The sequence below is a fragment of the Haemaphysalis longicornis genome, unplaced genomic scaffold (assembly GCF_048455015.1).
Source record: "Haemaphysalis longicornis isolate Haplotype H1 unplaced genomic scaffold, Haemaphysalis longicornis Haplotype H1 scaffold_10, whole genome shotgun sequence".
In the NCBI taxonomy this organism is placed as follows: domain Eukaryota; kingdom Metazoa; phylum Arthropoda; class Arachnida; order Ixodida; family Ixodidae; genus Haemaphysalis; species Haemaphysalis longicornis.
The window spans coordinates 9004218-9026085 of record NW_027526204.1 but is presented as its reverse complement, the minus strand read 5'-3'; the positions used below and the strand labels follow the sequence as shown (position 1 = coordinate 9026085).

Genomic DNA, 21868 nt, shown 5'->3' with positions numbered 1-21868 from the left:
CTTCGACTAAGACAAGCTTCTTTTGTGCTGGCTCGGCATAAGCAGCTCCACACAACTCGGGGTTTGCTTGGGAGAGGGCATTGTGCCTATGTTTGTAATTTGGGAGACTCTTGTCTGATGACTTTACAACGAAGATTTTTCACTATTCTGTCCATGGCCAATATCTACTGACTGCCACCTTGAAGAAGGCTATGAGCAAGTTGGAGCCTACCGTAACCACTTGCCCAAACTGCCGCTGTTAGCAGCAGAACGGTATCCGCCAAATGTGTCAGTGCTGTTCACTTGGACTCCTTTTATGACATACTATCTCCTCCTGTGTGTCTGTTGCTGAACAACCGGCATCTTTAAGGTCACACAAGAATTTTTTAGTGTCGGCAGTGACAGATTTGGCAATGCAGAAATTATGCGTTACGATAGTTCATGGCGCAGTTAAATTTCTTTCAGTGTAGGATGCTTCATTCGAGTTGGTCCTTTTGCTCGAGGGTTAAAATTTGCCGCACCTAGTAAAGTTTTGGTCTTCGGAATTGAAGAACAGGCAGCTTTGGTATTTCTGAAAATGGTGGTAAGTGCAAGTAAGGGCTTCTTCTGGCAAGTAAACGCACCCGGTGCGGTTTTTAAAGCCTCTTCACTGCATCGAACTTCTACTGCTTCGGTGTCTCTGGGCTCCTTTTAAAAACGAAGTCCAGGAGCACCGAAAATGTGTTGGTGGGCCGAGCTGCATCAGCTTATGCTCACAGTAGTAAGGTAGCCGCTTCTCGATAACCACTACTGTACTTCTCCTACTTCACCCCTAGTGCTTCAAAAGTTCTAATGTTTTTAACCACTTCGTCTTTAACCACCTATGTCTCTGAGCTGAATCAACAGCCTGAAGCTGTAGGAAGCGAGTGGTGGTTAATCGCAAGGTCCTTCCTTTCAAAATGTTCCTCCAGTATATTGACCGCTATTTGGTAGTTGCTGTCACTCAGGGAAAGGCTGCTGATCTTGTCCTGTGCCTTCTCAACAAGGTATTTGTTGAGTTGTGTGTTGTAGTGTGGTGTCTTCATACTCATCCCAAAAGGAGTGCTAGCCTTGAATCGCTCCATCGAACGTTCCTTGCCTGAATCACTTCAAGGTGCACTCAGTTACCCTGCATTATTTAGCGGGGATTTTGCCATTTGTGGGAATTGATTCCCTTTGCTCCGACGTGAGAGTTTACCTTTGGCCACACATATGAAAACATGATATGCTTCCATAGCTTCGCAATCGAGCTAAGAGTTGTCATCATCCACAAGTTCTTCAGTCTGTTGATTTTCGAAAGTGCTGCTTCCTTCATTGCAAGAACATTGAAAATGTGTGAGCTCACCAGTAGATGTACGGCGTTGCTGTCACTGATCATCGTGGTTACACCGACTCAAAGGGTGGCCTGCATGCGCTTGTGTCAATCCATTATTGGGAGGGCTTGGGCATGGGATCAACTGAGCTCATTCACGATTGGCATGGCAGACCAGTGCGCTCAGGTTGGGACAACCTCAAGCTTGTTGGCAGCTGGAAAGTATTGGGTCTGAACTAAACATATTGAGTAAGCACAGGTAATTGCTTCAATTGCAAAGGCTCCTTCCTCGGTGGTTTTGAGGAGATGATTTGTCACGTCATTCCCTAGTTTTCAGCACCAACTCTTGTGAAAAGACCAGAATTTAGCAACCATCATCTGCACGAGTCAACAGAAGGTGTTTATTAACACACTTCCAAAGAAAAGAAAGGGATCGCGCATGCAGTTAGACTATTCGGTAGGCAGCCTCTTTGCCGATTTCTGCATAGGTATATGCCCTCGTCTGAGAGCCAGCAAACAAACTACTACTTTTTGCCTACACCATGCTGTGGTGTTGATTTTCACATCCAGCGGTATGCTTATGTCTCTTTCTAAGCCGTGGTATGTGTTTCACTTGCTCCGATGAAAAAAGTGAAAATCTTTGTTCGGGCAACATTAAGGGTTCCAAACATTCCGATTTCTTTGCAGTCATTAGAGTATGCGTTCTCATTTGCCATATATTGGATAAATATTACACCTCTGCGTAATGCAGGGGGTACAAACATGCAAAAAAGAACTGCTTTGTTTCCTTGTTTACCTACAGATCTTTATCGGCATTCCGCCCAGCACTTAAGTAGCTGCATGGGTGTGATGCAGTTTTCATAACCGCTATTTGTGGGTGTCATGAAATGCTGCAGCCAATCCTTGTTTCTGGCTCTTGGGGAAACCGCTGGTGTTCCAGAGTGTTCAGGCAGCTTGCACAGACAGTCGCCGTCTGTGCGAGTGACTGCTCAGTGCAGCATACCTTTGTCGCACAAGCTTAGGTTAATTTGTATATTTACAACCTCACTAGCTTCCTCGAGATAAGCTAGTAATGTTCGATGTGAATAACCATTTTACGACCAAGGGATCAGAGGAGCTAGCCACGTTCTTTGAGGGCAACCGTGAGCTGACGTTCACAGCGTTTATGGTCGACATTAAGGACTTGCATTACAGCTTACCTTATGGCCAACTTTTGGAGTTCATAGAACATCGACATTTATGGGTTCCTCAAGTTTGAAAATTCTGCTGGTTTGACAATGGAGGGATTCATCCAACTGCTTTCACTTTATTTAAAGTCAGCTTTCGGGAATTCGTGTGACAGCATTTATCTGCCAAAAAGCAAAATGTGCATTGGTTCCCGTTTGGCTCCAGTTCTCACTGAGTTATTCTTTTGCGGTTTTGACAGACTAACAAACTATTTGAACCACTACAGCAAAGCTATAACAAAGTTAAGTATGTTCGCTTTGTGCAGAACTACCTTGTTGTTTTTAAACGTGCTGTTGCCTATCAACCCACTTGTTCTGCCACACTCAGTGCTTTCCCTCAGCATTTGCAACCGCTCAGTTTAACCCGTGAACTTCTGGACAATACGATAAAATTCATAGACCTAAAACAATTATTCTGTGATGGCCGTTTGTGTTGGCAGTATGAGCATCGAGCAGGCAAACCGTTACTCCCTTTCTCGTCTGAACAGTCGAAGATTGTAAAGCGGGGTGTAGTTAATTTGTGTATTCTAAATCACCTCAGGAAATCTTGTCCCCGCAAAATGGCAGAAAGCATGGACTTAAGTGACTTAAGCATGGTTCCCCGAGAATCTCTTGAGAAAAGTTGTGCGCGTAACATTCTGAAAGGATGTACGAAAGGAATCCGTGCACGGCAACAGAAAGAAGGCAAGAGAAAACAGAAATACCCCCTCATTCCTTACAAGCATGGTGTCCTACCATATTAAAAAGATTGATGGAAAAGCTGATAAAGTTGCACATTTTCAGTCTGCAACACGCCCTGATAAGGTTGCAAACTTCCAGTCTGCGACATGAACACTACACGCTCCTCAATTACACGCCTGTAGGACCTCTAAAAGGTGGTCGAGCTAAGCGGAAAATAGAATAACTACAATACAGTAGAATACAATAGAATATAATAACGACAATGCAGAGTTTCTAGAAAGGACCTCCAAATTTGATTAGGCAAAGTGGTGAGATAAAATTGACCATACTACGAAGCAACTGTACTAATTTGCAATAAACTGAGCAATTACAGGTGTCTGTTTTTTTGCAGGCTATTCCTTCAGTGGCCAAGATGTCAGAAAATGTGTTGCAGGGATTCTGGAAACTTCCCGTGCAGTTGGCCTAAATTCAATGTGGTCCTCACACAGACATAGGAGCTGGAAGCTACAGCATTAACTAGTCCTCAGAAACGGTTTCATTTGACACTGCATGAGAATATCGGACGGCACAGACTGAAAAGAAGTTTGTGTACACTGCAGGCCTGGTTGAAACTGAAAAAAGAAATGTAAAATCACTGTGGCCTATTTGAGACAAGTCTCAAGCTGTTTTGATGATTTGACGGACTGTATGTAGACTCCATTGTGCCTAATGCCCCAAGGTTTTGCCCGCCTACCAACACGAAGCCTGGTAACATCTGGAAAACAGCTTACACAATTACTGGCTGGACTGGTCGTGCATTACCTGCGACTTCCCAGCATTTGTGTATACTTAAAAATAAAGAAGCCCTGAACTGAACTTGTAAGGAAAGCAAAAAAAGCACACGTCTGTAGTTCAGAAAAAGAATAACTGTTTCTTGCATGTTCAAGATCTAAGGCAGATTAACTTTTGTTTGACTGTACTTTAAAATATTTTAAATGATACAGCTGCCCTCCCTCGAGAAAAGTTTGTGTACCGCTCACATTGTGTACCAAAACCAGTAAACTGTTTCCACTGCCTTTCTGACATGCACCTTCTCAGTATGGAGGTTATGAAAATTAAATGTAACTCTGTCTGCAGTACATAGTGCCCCTGAAGGCGTTTCTCTGTTCTCTGTTCTGTTCTGGCGTTATTCAATACTGTTCAGCAAAAGTTGCCAATTGAATGAAGAATTTTTTGTCATAAACTTTTTTTTCATAGACCATTGCTAATGGACAAGACTACACAACCACACAAATACCCGAGTGGCTGGCTGTTGCGGAAAATCTAAAAAAACAACGGAAACTGGCAGCACAAACCATGAAAGCCCTCAGCGGCTGTCTCGACCTAGGCCGCTAATCTGTTTCCGCTATCCTATGACTGATAACGTTTCGACGTATCTGTGGCTGACATTGTTAATCCATGTGACAAGGGTAGTCAGGGAAAAGGAAAATACCTTATGACAGATGTTCTCTGTTTGCAAAAAAACCTTTTGTGTAAAATTAGTGATAAAACTGAATTACCCCAGGGAAATTACTTTCAAGTAGACTATACCAATGAGAACAGTGTGCTAGCATTGTTTACGGCTGCTTCTTTGCTTCAAAAACGTGAATTCACTTTCTAATTTAAAATACTTGAATAAAAACTACTCGTGGCTTATTTTCAATAAAATGAGTGCCAGCGTGGCCTCCCTCGGTGAAAGTTTGAATTGAAACATGTTTAGGGTCACCATTGCAAGACGTGTTTTTATTGAAAGCTGTGCTTACAGGCTGTCAACGAAATGAATTTAATTTACAGTATACCGCTATTATAACCAAGCCTTTTGAACAATAAACTGGCTCCACCATAGGTGACACTTACTTCAAAAGCAGATATTACATGTACGCTTCGGTAAGGACTAAAACACCTCAAAAGATTTCTGATGAAGCTTTTTTCAGGCGATTGTTTTAATAAATGTCATACTGTCGAGTGATTCATCTGCAAGCATGTTGCACGTTGTGAGATGTGGCATATCATACAAAATCCATTACCTAGCACCTACGAAATCACTGAAGAAGCACATGGCCAACAGAAAAACTTTGGTGAGCTCCAGTTCAGGTGAGTATAACTTGATAGTTTTCGGACAGTTGTGCTTTGTGGAGAGAGCACTGAAGCTCTTCTGTTACCCTTGCAACTGACGAATACAATCTTCCCCATTTACTCTCTAAAACCAAAGTGGAATGTCTCAGAAAGGGAAATATTTTTCTAGGGTGAGTAATGTAATATTTCACTGACTTTCGGAGATATACTGGCTGTAGTGTGGTTATATCTCGATATAAAGCACTGGTACGGTAACTTCTATTTATTTCAGTGAAGATAATAATAAAAAACAAGAACGCTCTTCAGTCAGCTTTAGCAACATTTTAATGCATGCAAAAAAATATCCCCAACTTGCTGAACTGAATACGAAAAGGAAAAAAATTAACCCAACTGTTAGTCATAAATGCTTAAAATATTCGTGCACATGCATGCGTGCCATCGGTGACGATCAAGGCTAACAAAAACGTAAAAACTTGGTATTCAAGTTCGTCTACTTGACAAGGCTTTTACAATATACGGAATGCTGGTCACGGTATATAAAAAAAAGGTAGCATGAAAACGTGTTCCTCAAACTATTCATTCCTCAGCTAACAAATGAACGGACGCTTGAGCATGCAACTTCACGACGAGACAATCAACAGCTTAAGCGACAAACTTCGTTAAGCGCGGCTGCGATCATTACAAACACGGCTCAAATGTTCCGTGCGCGTTGAACAAGCGTTATTTAGTGGCTAGATAAGCTATGTGACCCTGAGCACTCGTTAAACGCTGGGGAAAAAATGCTGAACAACACAGCTACGTTACCGAGTAACAACCACTTTTTTGGCATGAACCAGGCGCCTTTCTTGTAGTAACAGCTGACCGCCGAAACAGCTGGTGCGGTTGTGCGATTCAAAGCCGTTCGCGCGGATACACGCTTTCACTTTGACATGACCATGTCCACACGCAACTGATTTTATGATTTTTTTCTTCGCAACTCCCAAACTTAATAACGTGGTTCGGCACAGCCAAGAAAAACCATTTTCAAGGGCAGCCCCACAGTCAGTCGACGCGTAAATTAAGCCTACGGAACACTTCGGCCGATAATCAGCTGGCGCAAACACTAAATGTCATTTACAGCGACTGGTAACACTCTTCACGTAAGCCGGTAGCCTAAGCGTTGACTGTTAACGACAGGGACTGTTTATCGTCGTGGAAATAGGTTGCCGCTGCCTTCTTTTCTTACATCACCGATCGAGCTTCCTCACACACCCGGCGCCGCCATGTTTACGCGGCCCTCCTCTGCAGAACCCTGCCCTCGAGCCTCCGGCGGCGACACCCATGATTATCTTTGGGCGGGCGTAAATATGGCGGAACCAACTATTTTTTTTTGGACGTTGTGCGTAAATACGGCTGTGGGACAACAATTTTTCGTGGTGTACTTGGTACTCGTTACGTCACAGCATGGCAGGCTCCTCCCCCTGACCGAACTCTTGTAAATAGATGGTTCTGTCAAAAAGCAACCGGCAACGCACTCAGGCGGCGATCTTCGTGCAATCAGTAAACGCATCTGCGGGAGATCTAAATGTACATTGAATACGTGGTGCTCCTTCATGATGGGTGCGTACATTGCCTTATCTAGAACCGTTCCTTTCTTGCGATTGTCAAGTAACCATTTTGACACAATGGAAGCCCGGTTTTACGGCGTCGCTGTTTCCGAGGATCTTATCGGAGCTTTCCTTGCACCGAATGGTCTATGGACGAGAATATGGCCGTGTGGGCCATTTTCCGGCGACCGGTGCACCACCTTGCGGGAATTTCCTGGGGACTACGGGGCGACAAGACGACGCCGCCGTCACCCGCCATTGCTCCGTGCCGTGCGTGGATATCAGACGTCCAAGCGGCACCGAAAATTGGTGTAATTTATTCGGTATATCAGCACCGACAAATTCAACAGTGCTTAATAAAGGAGAACGTTCCAAACATGCGAGAGCTGTCAGGTTTGCCCATACATTCCGTTCCCAACCCGCTAAGGCGGCGGGCCACCTCACACGTGTTTTTTCCTGACGGGGGTTTCCTGCGAGGCTACGGTTCACTGTGGCACCAGGATGCCCGACTTCATAACAAAGTGATGTCTATTTTCTTAAGTCTGGGAGGTTTCCGTCATAGGCTTTGCTTGGAAATGTACAGAAGCTACTCGTCCGGGCGGCATCACGCCGTTGTCGGCTGCACTAAAAATCAGCATAAACGAAAGTGCTCATGCAAAAAACGTGTGAAGTGGGCCATGACAAAAGCAGCGTCCGCATGTGCGCAGCCTATTCGTCGCACAAATTTCCTGCGCCTTTTAGGTTCCACCGCGATGTGGTCGTTGCGAAATACACTCTAAAAAAAAAGAGAGTCCAAAGGGAGTCGTCGCTGCAATGACTCCCTTAGACTCTACTAAGACTCTCTTTTACGCTCCACGACCCTCTTTAAAACAGGGAGGGGTCACGGGACCCTTGCACTTTGCAATGGGGGTCACGGGTCAACAGCATTTTTAGCATATATAATATTGACTGATTGAATTTCCACAGTGATACTTAGGTTTGTTGCTACCGTATTGCAAGATTTAGTGGCGCAGATACAAAAACATGAAAAGTAAGGGCACACAGGTGTGTGTCCCGTGACTTTGTCCGCTTCTGCGAAAACGGTACAAAATTTGATTTTCTAGGACTGTAAAGCATAAAAAATCTAACGCTGTTTATGGAACACACAGGTTGAAACGATAAGCTTCCTACGATACAAACGCAAAGTCCACAATGCAAAGTGCTGAGCTAAGATAATGTGGTGTTTATGATTTTTAGTGTGTAATTGGGTCATCTGAATATGCTGCTTCGGTTAGCTCAGTGTTGTCATTGATTTGGACTTTGGTGGATAGGAGTGTCGACTTTTCATTTGTATCGGAGAAAGCTTCGCCTTTTTCATCCTGCTCCTCTTCGTCTTCTTATTATTCTTTTTCAATATGTGCCCTCCAAATTTGTACAGTTGCCTTTCCTACTTCGCGTTTTAACAGCTACACCACAATTTGCCCTCCCATTGTTTAAAGTTGGCTTTCCTGCGCTGAGTTTATCATCATCATCACCACCATAAGCCCTCCCATTTGATAAAGCTGGCTTTCCTGCAGTGCGTACAGGCGTAAAAGCGCCATGAGTGGGCATAGAGAGCTTCACTTTAACAATTTTTTTGAATATGTCGTATCAGAAAGCAATCATCTACAATACATACCATACCTGTGGTAGCCAAATTATTTTGTTCTTACAATTGTCGGTAACTATGGGCGAATGAAAATGCTAAAGTGCGCAAAGACTAGCAAATATTTTAACATTGCATAGAAACCACATGTAACAATAACACAATATACTTAATATATACGAATTAAAGTCTTTACTGCAATGCTGTTCAATGTTGATGAAATAAGCAGAAAGTATGATTGACATTGCTTCTGTATATGATTTAAATGGGTTGTCTATTTTTTACGTTAAAAACATTGCCAACTGTGCACCGGATAACGCTCTGCGAATAACAACACGAATAAAACTATGCTTCGTAATATATATTGCTACGCAACTAAATGGCCTTCTCAGGAACCCTACAAAATAGGCGGGATAATATCAGGACGTGTGGCGTGTGTGTGTGTGTAACTAGCTTTTGCGCCACAATTCTGCCGCTCTACAATTCAGCCTCTTTATGCACGATGTTGCGTGCCTGCTTCCTTGCAAAGCTTCGTTGTCGTGCAACAAAGCCTACTTTACTGCAGATGTTATTCTCATTCGCGTTTTACCAATTAAGCAGTATGTTCAATGCTTCATGTGCCACTAGTAATTTTGTACATTAAGTACATATCGATGTAAGGCATCGTACTTGCGCGAGTACAGAGCTCTGTGTTCAGATGTCGCGTAAACTTACACCAAGCTGACCGACCAAAAAGCAGAATTCAAGTGTTAGCCATTCAAATCCTTACTTGTAGTTGCTTTTATTCAATAAAAACTTCTTCATATTGCGACAATCTTTTTATTTAAATGATTAATGCATGTTTCCCACAATTATTATATATTTGAACCTGTGTGCGAGCGTCGCCTCTTTCAGTGCGTTTAAAAAAGCCGCCAAGTAGTCACGTGACTGATTTGCGTTCGTTTTATAAAAACTTGTGTACATTACGTAAAACGTACATATATAAAAAGTTTCTGCCAGAACCAGATTTCTTTTGTCTAGCGTTTGCTTTAAAACTCAATAACAAGAATACAAATGCAAATATTTTAGACAACGCGAATCAATAGAATCCACTGCGAGCCAAGTGGAGTAAGCCAGTGAGTGGCGCGAAGGCATGCGCACAGAACAGGGAGGATTTTAGAGAAGCAAAGGTCTAGCTTTGCCTGTAGTGCCAGAAAAAGCGTAGTGGCGGCGTCGTGAACTACCCAGTACGCCCGCTTGATGGCGCTGTAAACACGGCTTTGTAAACATGGCGGATGCTTTTTGCACAGGCCGCTTGAGCTCCTTAATAACATGGCGGCCCTCGCACGGCGGCCGCCGGCTCGCTGCTCCACGGCCGGACTCGACTCTCCTCCTCCCGCGCGCGAAAGGGGCGTCGAGTCCGGCCGTGGCTGCTCCTGCTGGCTCCTGGCTGGCACGCTGGTCGCGTGTTTACTTGCGCCGCGCTAGTGAAGTGATGTTACGCCAGGTGACCAGATGGCCTCGACTGGCACAGACCACAGTGAGCAGCAAGTGAGAACAAATCGTTTATTGACATCCGCAAGTTTAGAGAGGCCAGGACATCATTTCATTTCGATCGCTGCAATTGTACGTCGCTTTCGTGACAACATTTTTTTTTTTTGCCATAACAACTCGTTCACTTGCGCTAAGATTTCGAACGAAGGGCACAAATGAAGTATTGACGGCGACAACGGTTTCCTTTGCACCGTCTTTCTAGCGGAGTGCATAACACTCACCTTCTGTTGGAAGAATCGAATATTCTGGCCTCGACAGCTGCCTTCCGATGCGGAATTTCCCACATTTGTCATTCCACAAGCACTCAATTCCCGTGTTTTGCCAGTCCTCTCAACAACTGATGGACGCAAAAGCACATAACAGCAATAACAGTCACGAAACCGGTGCTCCGCGCACATTGAAACGGTCGGCCGTTGCAGCGGTTTCAATTTGAATTGGCGGCTTTGTGGTTGCGAATTCAGAAACGAGGTGGTGCACCAGTCGGCTGTTCGTAAAAAGTTGCGTACATTTTTGCTCAACGGATGTTTGATGCGGAACTTGTTAATAGTATTTTTAAATAACACATTGTAAGCGAACTGTGTGGGCTCTTTGAGTCACGGAATGAATGTTTTGTATTCTATACCAAAAGTAACATTTTGCCTGCGCCGTCTGGTGGGCTTGATGGTCGAAAACAGCGCTTTAGGTTGGTCACGTGGGGCGTCGATTTTTACGCCGCCTATAGGGAAGACAGGGAACGTCCAAGCTTGAGAGGCCTGGCATGCGCGAAGGCAGCGGGGCGAGTTGACGCATTTTTGTCGAATTCGCGTATCAAAACCGCTGCGGGATGGAAACGGCGTGACACCGGTATGAAATTTGCTGTGCGGAATTCATTGCGCACCGCCTGAAATCGTCTACTAGAGTTCTTCAGTTCGGCAAGTCGACGGCGTGCTACGGTTGAATGCGAAGCCGGAACAAAGGCTGTTGCATCGTGTTTTTTCACGTGAGTACTGTCCCTGCTAATAATACCAAGTGAAATAGTTGTCTCGGTTAGCTTTCCGGACACATGCCGAAAAAGTTGCATATGCTGTGCTTGTTTGCTTGCTGCCTGGCGCCTCGTAAGCATTGTGAAATCTCTCCTTCGCCCCCTCCTCCCTATTTGAGACTGTTAATTCCGTGAAGTGCGCTTCGAAGCTATCGCGCTCGCGAGACCGGCTGCCGCCGCCGCGACCGTCCTTCCTCGCGGCTGCTCGCGGTCTGCGGGCCGCGATATGCGTCCTTGAACTGCCGTACTCCCTGTTCTGTGGCCGCACTCGCTCGCCAACGCGCCCCTACAGCGTACGCGTTGACCGTGTGCTGGCGGCGTTGTCGGGAAAAAAAAAAGTTGGCAAGAGGTGAGGACGCAGGAAATGTAGTTAAACAGATGAGAATTTGCAATGTGCAAGGGGGATAAAATAGTATGCAAATGCAGGACACGGAGAGAGAGTTCGGGCCGCGCGCCAGCGAGCGAGTACGGCAGTTCCACAACGCCTGACGTTGCCAAGCTTCACGAGCTAATGACGAAGCCCGTCTTTGAGTTCACAGGGGCACAGAATTCATATACGTGTAAATTGGAGGTGAAAGGCGGACATGTGGCCCCGCAGGGAATTAAGTCTCGGGGTGTGTGTGTGGGGAGGAGGGGTATTTTACAGCGCCTACGAGGCGCCTGTTCTAACTTGTTCATGCCGTCCGTACTCTTCAGCACACCCACCTTTTGCCCTCGTCTATTAGCCCACGTCAAGCTTGTCTCTAGCGCTACTGTTGTGTTCGCTGTCTAACGGCTGCTTTTTGCACCATCGGTCGCAGAAAACCATTTGACTGTTGGGCGGAGCGGTACAATTCTGTAATACACGGCGCTAGTTTGCAATGGCAGGCTATTCAAAAGTGTGTCAAGTGTTCCCTTTTTATTCTGTAGTTTTCTTCTTTGACGTTTCGTGAAATAACAAACCGAACTACAAAAAAAACAGTACATGGGGGGTGTAAATCGTTTTGAACCCTTTGGTGCAGCGTCATTTTTAACACTGGTCTGCCCGTATAGGCAAACTTGTTGGAACCGTTTAGTGTCCTTTTTATGGGGAAAAGCCATTATGAATGGCATATTGGCTTGTATTGTCACGTTCGCGCGATATTTGCAGGTAAAGAAAATAGGCCCCAATGCAAAATGAACCCTTTAATATAGGCATCAAAAGAAGCCTGGAGCATGCTAAATATTCTTTTGAAGGTAGGTTGTGCTTTTTATGATCACATAGACGGACACAAGAAAACTACGTATAATTTCACGAGTAGACGGCGCCATCTTCTCGTGAAAGCGTGCGTTTTTCTTGTGCCCGTCTCTGTGATCGTAACAAGAGCAACTTACCTTCAAAAGTTTACACCAACTAGCCCGACATAAAGCTGTGCAAAATATTACATGTCCTGATCACACACTCAGAGTGTACTTTCTGTATTTAGTGAGTCGCCTGTTTGCATCATTATTGTCTGCCAGACATGTTGTCACTTGGGCATTACTCCAGCGTGCAGACCAGTGTTGCACAAGTAGACATGCTTCAGCGCTCTTCCTGTCACCCTCATCTTTTGCGCAGTCTTTGTGCGCCATAAATCAACTAGCCAGCAACCAAGTCTTCATCTTCCCTCTCGTTATATTTCGTATGTACTGTATTACAGAGGCATAAACACATCAGCTTGTCTACATTAATTAAGGAGGAGGTGCTCAAGCAAGGAACAAGGTTCGGGTGGAGGCCGATCGCGGAACCAGAGGACTCTGAAGCTGGTGAGCTAACCAGGACTGGAGATGGGCCTGCGGATTCTGTGTACCAGAGGTTCCAGACGAGCGAGTTGGCTTGCAGACAACCGGGCTCGGTTCTACACCTGGCCGCGGTTGGTGGCCACGGCCCAGGATGGATCACCACACCTGCCACGAAGGGCGGGGTGCTGCCTGTGCTGCTTTGTCCGAGCAGTACATGCATTCGGGGGCCAATGCTCTGCTGCAACCTGGACCAACGATGACCCGCGGCACACATCGCTGAATGGTGCTTCTCGTGTTGGTGAGAGCATTTCCGTTTTTTTCTTCGCTTGTACTGGATTTCGGGGGCTGCACATTGACCCTTGTGTCCTTGTTTGGTGCTAAGTTTCCCTTTCACCATTCGCCATTGTAACTCATTCTGTTTCCTTTCTCCCGAGTTCCGTGTGAACGTGTCACACTCCTGCAAGGCCAAGAGAACCTTCGCATCAACAATTAATTTTTGCCGAAAGGTTAGAGTGTCAAGCACCATACACTTGGCTGTTTGGCATGGAAAGACCCAGCATTTGAAACATGTCATAACAGCAGGTAAAATCTTGCAGGGCTGCAGATTTTCATCGACATGGCTGTGTGAGGTTATGTGGGTTTGTAGTAGGTTTCAGGGGATATAAAATTTGCTTGTGCCTGCTTTGGACTGGCCCTTGAGACTTCGAATTGCTTGTGCGGTTGACGTCTGTGTAAAATTGTCATTTGTTGCAACTGCTCCTGCCCTTACTTTTTGCCTTGACCTTTGGCTCTATCAGGTATGGCTGCTCTTAATCCTCAAGTCCTGTGGATGTCCATGCTCACGGGGTCTTTGCCTTTTTGGAGGTTTGTATTACACTAGTCTCTATCTTAGTTCTTTCAGTTCAGCTCATAACCACCATTTGCTCTCCTAGAGATCGCATAAATATTGTTGATTTCAAATTAATTCCAAATAACGGTTGGCTACTGTTATTGCATGAAGGCATCATTGGATGTTAAAATGCTGTGAAAATTGCTAAAAATTGAACCTTGGTGTCACTTCTTTTTTATTCCCAGAGAGGTTGTGTCAGTTTTGTGCTTTTCGTTTACGCACCAAAGGCTTCACATAAAAAAACCAAAGCTTCATAATACTAATGGGTCATTCCACGCGAAACGTTCTGGCCCAAAAATTGGCCACCGCCAATTCCGTTGAGAAAAGCAGGTGAAGGAATCCTGAAATACTATGAATACGTCGAAACCTTCATACAACAGCTGTAGAAACCCTAACGAGGATTTGAATATTCAGACAGATTTGATCAGTGGACAAAGCTTCCTCAAGGCAATGTTACACTAAAATAATGCCGAGCACGGCAAACACTAGTTCGGAAAAGTTTTTTTTCCACCCTCCGGTTTTGTGAGCAATGTAACCAACATAAATGAAAACATGCAAACCAGTTATTCTCGATAGCACAAAGGCAAAGGAGACTGGGAGAGGGTAAAATGGTGGACAGAAGAAAAGGAGGGCTGGTCAGCCTTAAGAGCAGAAATTGACAAAGGGAGCAATAGAAGAACGGAAACTTGAAGGGAACATGCAACAACGCCTTCCCCTTCCCGGAGGGCTCAAATTGGTGCGAGGGGCCAAATATGGCCTACCGTCGAAACAAAATCTAAGTAAAATTATCAGGCTAGATACAAGTTGTTCCAGACGGAGTTCACTATGTGCGGTGCGGCTTCTGTCTTCACTTGCGGCAACTTTTGCTATGTATATTGCACATCTGATATGTTTAATCATTTTTGTGGACCACAACACAGGAAGAAGCAGTTTTCCTCCCTTCATTGACCAGGGCAGTAGTCTGATGTGAAGTGAAGTTTAGAAGCGAACACATGCCCAGAAAATGCTAGGAAAACACCCAAGAGGACGTGGTGGAGAAACGCCACTCTAATGTAGCAGGGCCGGCAGAAGACTCTTGTCTGTCGACATTTTTTAGTGCTAGCCCATATTGCGTCTCTCATGCCAAAGCCTCAGTGAGAAATTTGAAAATATTCTGTGTTGCTTGCGTATTTCTGACTAATGTATTTCCGGCTTGGAAGGGAGCCGAGTGAGTACTGAAAAGCTAGTTCTTTCAAACTAAACAAAGCTGTATTCAGTCTTTATGGACCCTTTACTGCATGTGTTATTGCTTGCTTGCTTGCTGCAGAAACAGTGCTGACGTCATCTGTGTGTTTACAGCAATTCCGCGTTTTTCACAAACTTGTAATCCAGTTCCACTTCTAATACTGCTAAATGAAAGTAGTGCGGAAGTAGAGACCCTGATAATAAAGCAATTGTTAATGCACGGTGAAAATATGAGGAACGTAGCAATTACCACATTGCATTTGTTAAGCTGGAGCCCTGTGGATATTTTTCCTTATGGCCTCCTCTATACTCTTTTGTTGGTCCCCCACATCTTATTAATTTCCATGTCACAGTGATATGTATTTTTTTTTTATCATTAGATGCAAGAGGGGTGGATACACTGTCCTGCGGCCTGTTTTGCTGAATGAAAGTGGTGTCGAAGCCTTCAGAGAAGCACCGGTAAGTACAGCAGTAATTACTTTTAATGAAATCACTTCGCAGGAGCTTTGGAAAAACTGAGTGTTGCTTCTTTGTGTGGTTTTAGAATTTTTAGAAAAACGGTTGTGTCAGCGAAATTGCTTAAATTTCTTGGAATCGTTCCCAGTCTTCAAAAATCATCTATCGATTTCTCTATAATCTCGCTCCGAATAATCTTCGAAAAAAAAACCCCCGAAGAAGCAGACAAAAAAGGCATATTTTGAGCTACTAGCTACCAAACTTCAAAACAACTACCTGGTTTGATAACCACGCCACCACTGTGACACCGTGACACACCTCCTAAATTTCCCCTACGGACCCTGGCATCAATGAATATCTTGATGTGTGGGTGGATTTTGTATTTTTAAGCTATTTTGGCAGTGATAACGCTCGTTTCTCACGAAATGGTCGTCCAGATCGGCCTAGTCATGCTGATACTACAAGCAATTAGGTTAACGCTCCCATATTCAACTCATAAAAAGCTCTCACACAGTTGCAATTTCAACAACTTCAGCCAACGTAGTCATGAATAAAATGAGCCACTAGAAAAACAGTTGTCTTTAGTAACAGTTTTCGAAGAAAAATAGCTTGGTTGAATTTGTCTCATGACAGCTGATTAAAGCTAGAGTTTGAAGGCAATTCTTTTTCTGTGAACGAAGCGATGCTTCCTACTACTAAAACCTGTCCCGAACATCAAAACGCTCGAGACGGCCCGAAAATCCAGAAGCTGCCGTATGCATTGTGATGCTCGCTAAGTACACTACTTCTGGCGTTGACGCTGATATCTGCTAAGAATAGACTTCGGAATATGGCATGCAGACAGGGTGGTAACTTTCTTTTTATCGCAGAAAGTCTACCAATTTTTGGGGTCTAACAAAACATTTTTGTGTAAACATATTGATTAGGCACATTCTGCATCAGCTCAAAATGCAGATTATTCGATGCCCTTTCCAACAAGAGCAGATTCGCAAATTAACAAAATCAGTTTTTGGCCAAACGTTGCAAATATGGATAAGTTGTGTATATCAGTTCGCAAATAGTTTAAAAAGTTTGGAGTATAATTTTTGCCAAACATAAAAAACACATCTTGGAAAAAAGTTTAGTTGCCCAGTACAATTTGTCAGATATGAAAAACATGTTACCATGTGTGGTGCCCTCGTTCTGCAGTGAAGCCCTACCTCTGTTTCAAAATATGCAATTTCGGATAGTTTACTGAAAAAAATCAGGTGGTTTGGCATTATTAGAGGCACTAATTTGTCCCCACATGATGTAGAAACATCTTGTCAATGGTTGACATCGCATTAATGGTCAGGTAAAAATTCGGGATAGGACAAAAACTGCTTGGGGCTGAAAACAAAACTCGGTCACTGTCAGTTTACTATCATGCACCTGTTGAAGCTTTCACTTGCTGGTTGTTATAATCTTCTGGCTCACTTTTAACCCTGCTTTCAGGAATGAGGTGCGATGCACTGGAACAGTGCCCAGCTAGCTATCCCCGAGTAACTGTTGCGTGACAAATGAAAAAGGCGTTCAGCTCTATGAGCCTCCTGCATTGCACCTCCACCTAACATTTTAGAAAACAAACAATACCAAACTTGTGGCAGACTCTGTCAGAATATGTAGTTCTACTAAGGAGCAACTCTAGACCTCCGAAAATATCCTCGTACAGAATCAAAACTGAAGCCAATTTTAAGCTCTCTCTCTTCGCCTTAACTGATGTCCGATGACTTGAGGTTATCAATTGACTTTCAACTGGAACTCTTATTGCACAAGTAAGGCATGGGTGAAGTGAAATCACAAACGGCATGCTTTTTTTTAGGAAAAGTAGTGGGCAACGAAGGCGTTAAGGCAAATCGGGTTGAAGTTCTCTGTCTAGTAGTGCCAAATATAAATTGCGCAATGCAGAAATGAAACAAATGACAGGAAAAGGGCTGAAAATGCTAAGTGCACTTGTCAGACATGCGGAGACGTCCACGAACACTTTGACTGAAAAAAAGCTACCCGTCCTGTAAACCAAAGCTCACTAGTGCATACCTGGTGTCATTTTCTGGTAGTTCTCACCTTTAAACGCAGACGGATTGCAGAGCTGACAACATCATTTGATACTTGACTTCTGTGAGCCATTTGATCAAAAAATCTAATGTTAATGCAGCGTAACCACAAGTGACATCCTTTTTTGTATAGCGCAGCAGCCATGGCACCTATCGAAACAACACATGCTGCTCAACCCTCAAAAACACCGTCAGAAATTTCAGTGTAGCCAGAGCAGGAAAATTAGAACTGATTCTAAAACTGCAGTGCCTAGACTAACCAGTGGGATGCGTTAGTTGCAAGAGAAATGACAACATGGATATCAGGAATATACAGCATTGATCATCGGTGATCAGTGCTTTATATTGCCGATTTTATATGGCAGTTTTTTGCAAGGTGAGGTGTGTATGTTTTCTCAGAAGGGAGCGTTGCTGCTGCGCTTGATAAAAAAGCATGCGACTCGTGGTCATGCTGCATTACCATGAAATTTTCTTGATCAAAAGTCTTCCAGCAAGCCAAATACCAAATCATTTTGCCAGTTTTGCAATCCGATGGCAGTGACAGATGATAATTACCTGGAAATGACACCAGCTTTCCACTACGTAGCTTTGGTTCAAAGAAAGGGTCGTTTTATTTTGTGAAAGCTTATTTCTGACGGTTCCCCGCATGTGTATCAAGTGGACCTGGCATTTTCAGCCACTTTCCAGCAGTTTTCATTCTGTTTGTGTGTTGCAAACCTAGCATTTCGTGCTACTACACAGTTACCCAACTTCAAGCAGATTTGCCATAGCACCCCCGTCGCCGTCTACTATTCCTCGAAAAAAAGAACGCCTTTTGTGATATCGCTTCACTCATGCCCTACTTTTGCGATAACAGCTCCAGCTGAAACTCAAAAAATAACACCAAGTCATCGGATATCAGTTCAGACAAGTAGAGATTTCCAATCAGCCTTGAACACTGCCAGCTGTTCACTGGCCAGTTTTGTTAGTATGAGGCTATTTTTGGAGGTCTAGTGTTGCTTCTTACTGCAACTGTCTATTCTGGCAGTCTCCAAAAGGTTTGATATGGTGCCTTTTTGAAAATGTTAGGCAGCACTCTTTTCGCCGTGCGAAAGCTTGCTGGGCACAATTCTAGTGCATGGCAAGTTATTCCTGCAACCAGGGCTACCATAGCGAGTCAGACGATGACAATAAACCGCAAGTGGATGTTCTGGTAGATAATTGATGATCAGAATGTCAACAAAAATGCACCACTGAGATTGGTTTTAAATTCCAAGCGGATTTTTTGGCATATCTTGCTTGCCGTGAATCTGGTGCTTGCTGTAGTCCTTAATAAGATGTTTTTACATCACGGGGGGACTAAGTTGGGCCCCTAATAATATCAAACCATTTCAGAGAACCATCCAAAATTGTGTATTTTGGAATGAATGTTCGGCTTCACCACGAGACGCGGGCACCATGCGTGCAAGCACCACGTGGGCACCACGGGGACAAATTAATTTGCACTAGTGGATTTTTTCTTGTACAGGATTTTTTAATGTAAACCTTCAAAATGCGTATTCTAAATTTTTTCCACTATTGGTGGTTTGTTGTACACAACTTCTTTTTTTTTCATTTTTCTTTACGGTGACAAAAGTTTGATTTGGGTTTTTTTTTGCGATCATTATTTATGCAAACATTACACAACTGGTGCTAGCAAGGGCGTTGAATCATCCGCATTTTTGCCACTGCACTATGTGCCTAACCAACACATTTAGCAAAAAGAAATGTTTTCTTAGAGCCCTAAAAACTGGTCAATTTTCTGCGGTAACAAAAGAGTTGAAATCAACGCTGGTGTCAGCTTTACTGCATCACTCTGAATTTGTGCAGAGAAGCCCCTCTAGTGCATGAGAAGTTCGAGAACAAAAAGTTGGACATCCAAAGTCAGTAAATTGGGATAGGGAAATTATTGTGGCATGTCCCATCAAGGCTGTAGTGTCAGCTTTACTGCATCGCTCACAACTCGTGCAGAAAAGCCCATCCAGGGAATTAGAAACTTTGGAACAAGTTTTGTGCCAAATTTAATTATATGAGAAGTTAAAAAATCAGGGTACGGAAACTAAACGCGTTGACAATAATTCAAATAGACAAGTGGTTTAAAATTTTTTCTTGTGGCCACTAAAAACATGAAGAAACCGAGGCACGTGACAAGGCAGTGGTGCCCTTTGTACTGACAACTTAGGTTTCTTTTCCATCAGTAATAAGTGTGATCTCGATAACTACAACTGTAAGCATTATTTAGTGCTTCATGCTTTCACTTAAGCTAAAAACTGTTGAAGGAAAAAACTAAACGGGGTGCAGACATTGCATGCAGAGTAGAAAATATAGTCAGCGTATTGAATAACTTAAAAAAAGCGTTAAAGTTAATCAGTGAAGCGTAGATAGAAGGTTCAGGCAAATTGCTATCAAGCCTAAAAGCAAAAGAAAAGCGCAACAAGCAGCACACCCAGCGGTTTTTGCCCAGGGAATGGGGGGGATCTATGATGTGTCGTTCCCATCTGGAAAGTCGATGTATCCAATTTGTCCCTTGGCTTTTTGCATGTACCCACTCATTGCGAATCATGCAAGTACAAGCCTTTCTAGGGCCAAGTTTGACTTCTGCAAAGAAGCTAAAGCACTGATTTGGGAGCTTTCAGATGTTTATTACATAAAAAACGGGAGCACAGTGAACCTGTATTGCAATAAGCTTGAATATTTAGACACTTCGCTATGATTCCTTTGTTACCATTGTGCGGCCCACTATTAAAGGGTGTTATTTTAGACGATGCACTCAATAAACTTAGTTGCAAGCAAGTGCTTGTCCTATCATCTTCTTTGTCATGTGCTATGGACTCGACTTTTTAAGAACTATGTACCAACTTGCCTCATGCTTTTTACTGAACAGTTTGAGTTAGACTTTGTACCCCTCCAGTGTTTTGCAGTGTGGAGCATGCCCTTTGTGCAGCAGGTGTCTCAGTTCACTTACTGCTTTGTTACTCGTGCTGCCTTTAAGCTTTACATAGATATTTTCATACCATCAAAAGGAGGGAGTAGCAGCCTTTTGCACTCATAAATTCTTAGTCTCCCTCCCTGGAGCTTTCAGATCCTCTTTATGGATGCAATAATTTTTGAAGCTTTTGCATTTCTGGGGTGTCCATATGTAACTTCATACATTATACATATGTTCCCTCATACAAAACATTTCATAACAAAAGCCAAATGGCGAAGCAAGGAAATGTAATGGCAAAAGGTGTGCTCCTCGCCCTCTTTTTTGTCAGGCACTGGGCAGTTAGCCTGTTGTTGATGATTTTACTGTGCTGGCTACAATTTCATTTTGCTTTTGTCTTATCGTTCAATTTCTTTTCATTGATATTTCTGGCAGGTCCGAGACAAGGCCTGGTCCGAGACGCCAGGACCCGAGGACACCTTGCAACGCTTGTGCACGGCCTGTGAAGATTTCTGGATTGACTTCATGGACTTGTGTAAGAAGTCTGCCTTAGAAAAACAGCAACAAGGAAAGAAGCCTTTAAAAATTATTGCAATTTATTTCCACACCAGTTTAACCTTGCACCAGCAGGTATGCAAAGCTGGTTAACACAAAACTTGTTTTTGTGATTTAATATCATGCCTGTTAGTCTAGCAAACCTGCGTTGTGACAAGCCATAGCAAGCAGTAAAACATGCTTAGTGTATTTTTAGGCTATTTGCTGGTTATTTTGTAATTTAAAACAGCTGTGATACCCTAAGCTGGCTTTTCATTCAAATGTGTATCACTTTCGTCTTTAATAAAATAATTTTCAAATACTTTTGGTTTGCTTTGCTATACTTGTATGAAACTGCTCATGAAGCTGCATGCATGTGGGCTAAAATTGCACTTGCACGTATACTGCAATGATTCCACCAGCAGTATTACTGACCATCTCTGGGAAGGTCACCCATACACTTCCACGACTCTGTCGCCATAAGCATCACGGGACTTTTTAAAAGGGGCGTCCTCACAACTCTTGTTACAGGGTCGCAATGATCATCAGGCAGGAGTCCCGTGACTCTCTTTTTTCTTTAGATAGGTCAGTGCTGACTCTAAGGAGGTAGTCACCCATATTCTACTGTGACGGGGTCCGTGTGACCCCCTTTCAATAAGAGTAGCGTGACTCTGCGAAAGGGGTCGATGAAGAGTCAAATCTCTGGCGAGTAAATACCCCCCAAAGAGGGTCACAGGGACTCCTTTTTTTCTTAGTGTGTAGGAGTTTTGTTGTGGCGGAGCACGCCCGGTCGTGTACGCAAAAAAGCTTTTCGCGGTTGCAACCCGCCGCTGAAACTCAAACGGTATTTTAAGCAAGCAAATGGCGGAGAAATATTGCGGTATCTAAGACGTCTCCCTCTTTTAACAGCAGGAACTAGTGTTATGCGGCGGAAA

The 21868-nt window shown here is 43.8% G+C and overlaps 1 protein-coding gene across 1 annotated transcript; it reads left to right on the top strand.

The window, feature by feature from the left end:
• Positions 1-556: 556 nt before the first annotated feature.
• LOC144158097 (uncharacterized) lies at positions 557-21393 on the top strand. The gene is made up of 6 exons (XM_077688754.1): positions 557-562; positions 12676-12838; positions 12915-13112; positions 13612-13678; positions 15308-15386; positions 20835-21393. The coding sequence occupies exons 1-6, from the start codon at positions 557-559 to the stop codon at positions 21045-21047; spliced, it is 726 nt and encodes a 241-aa protein (XP_077544880.1). The 3' UTR covers positions 21048-21393.
• Positions 21394-21868: the final 475 nt, after the last annotated feature.

Coding starts and splice junctions, on each gene's coding strand:
- LOC144158097 (XM_077688754.1), top strand. Junction 13,679..15,307: donor GGGTCTTTGCCTTTTTGGAG/GTTTGTATTACA, acceptor TTTTATCATTAG/ATGCAAGAGGGGTGGATACA. Junction 15,387..20,834: donor AAGCCTTCAGAGAAGCACCG/GTAAGTACAGCA, acceptor TATTTCTGGCAG/GTCCGAGACAAGGCCTGGTC.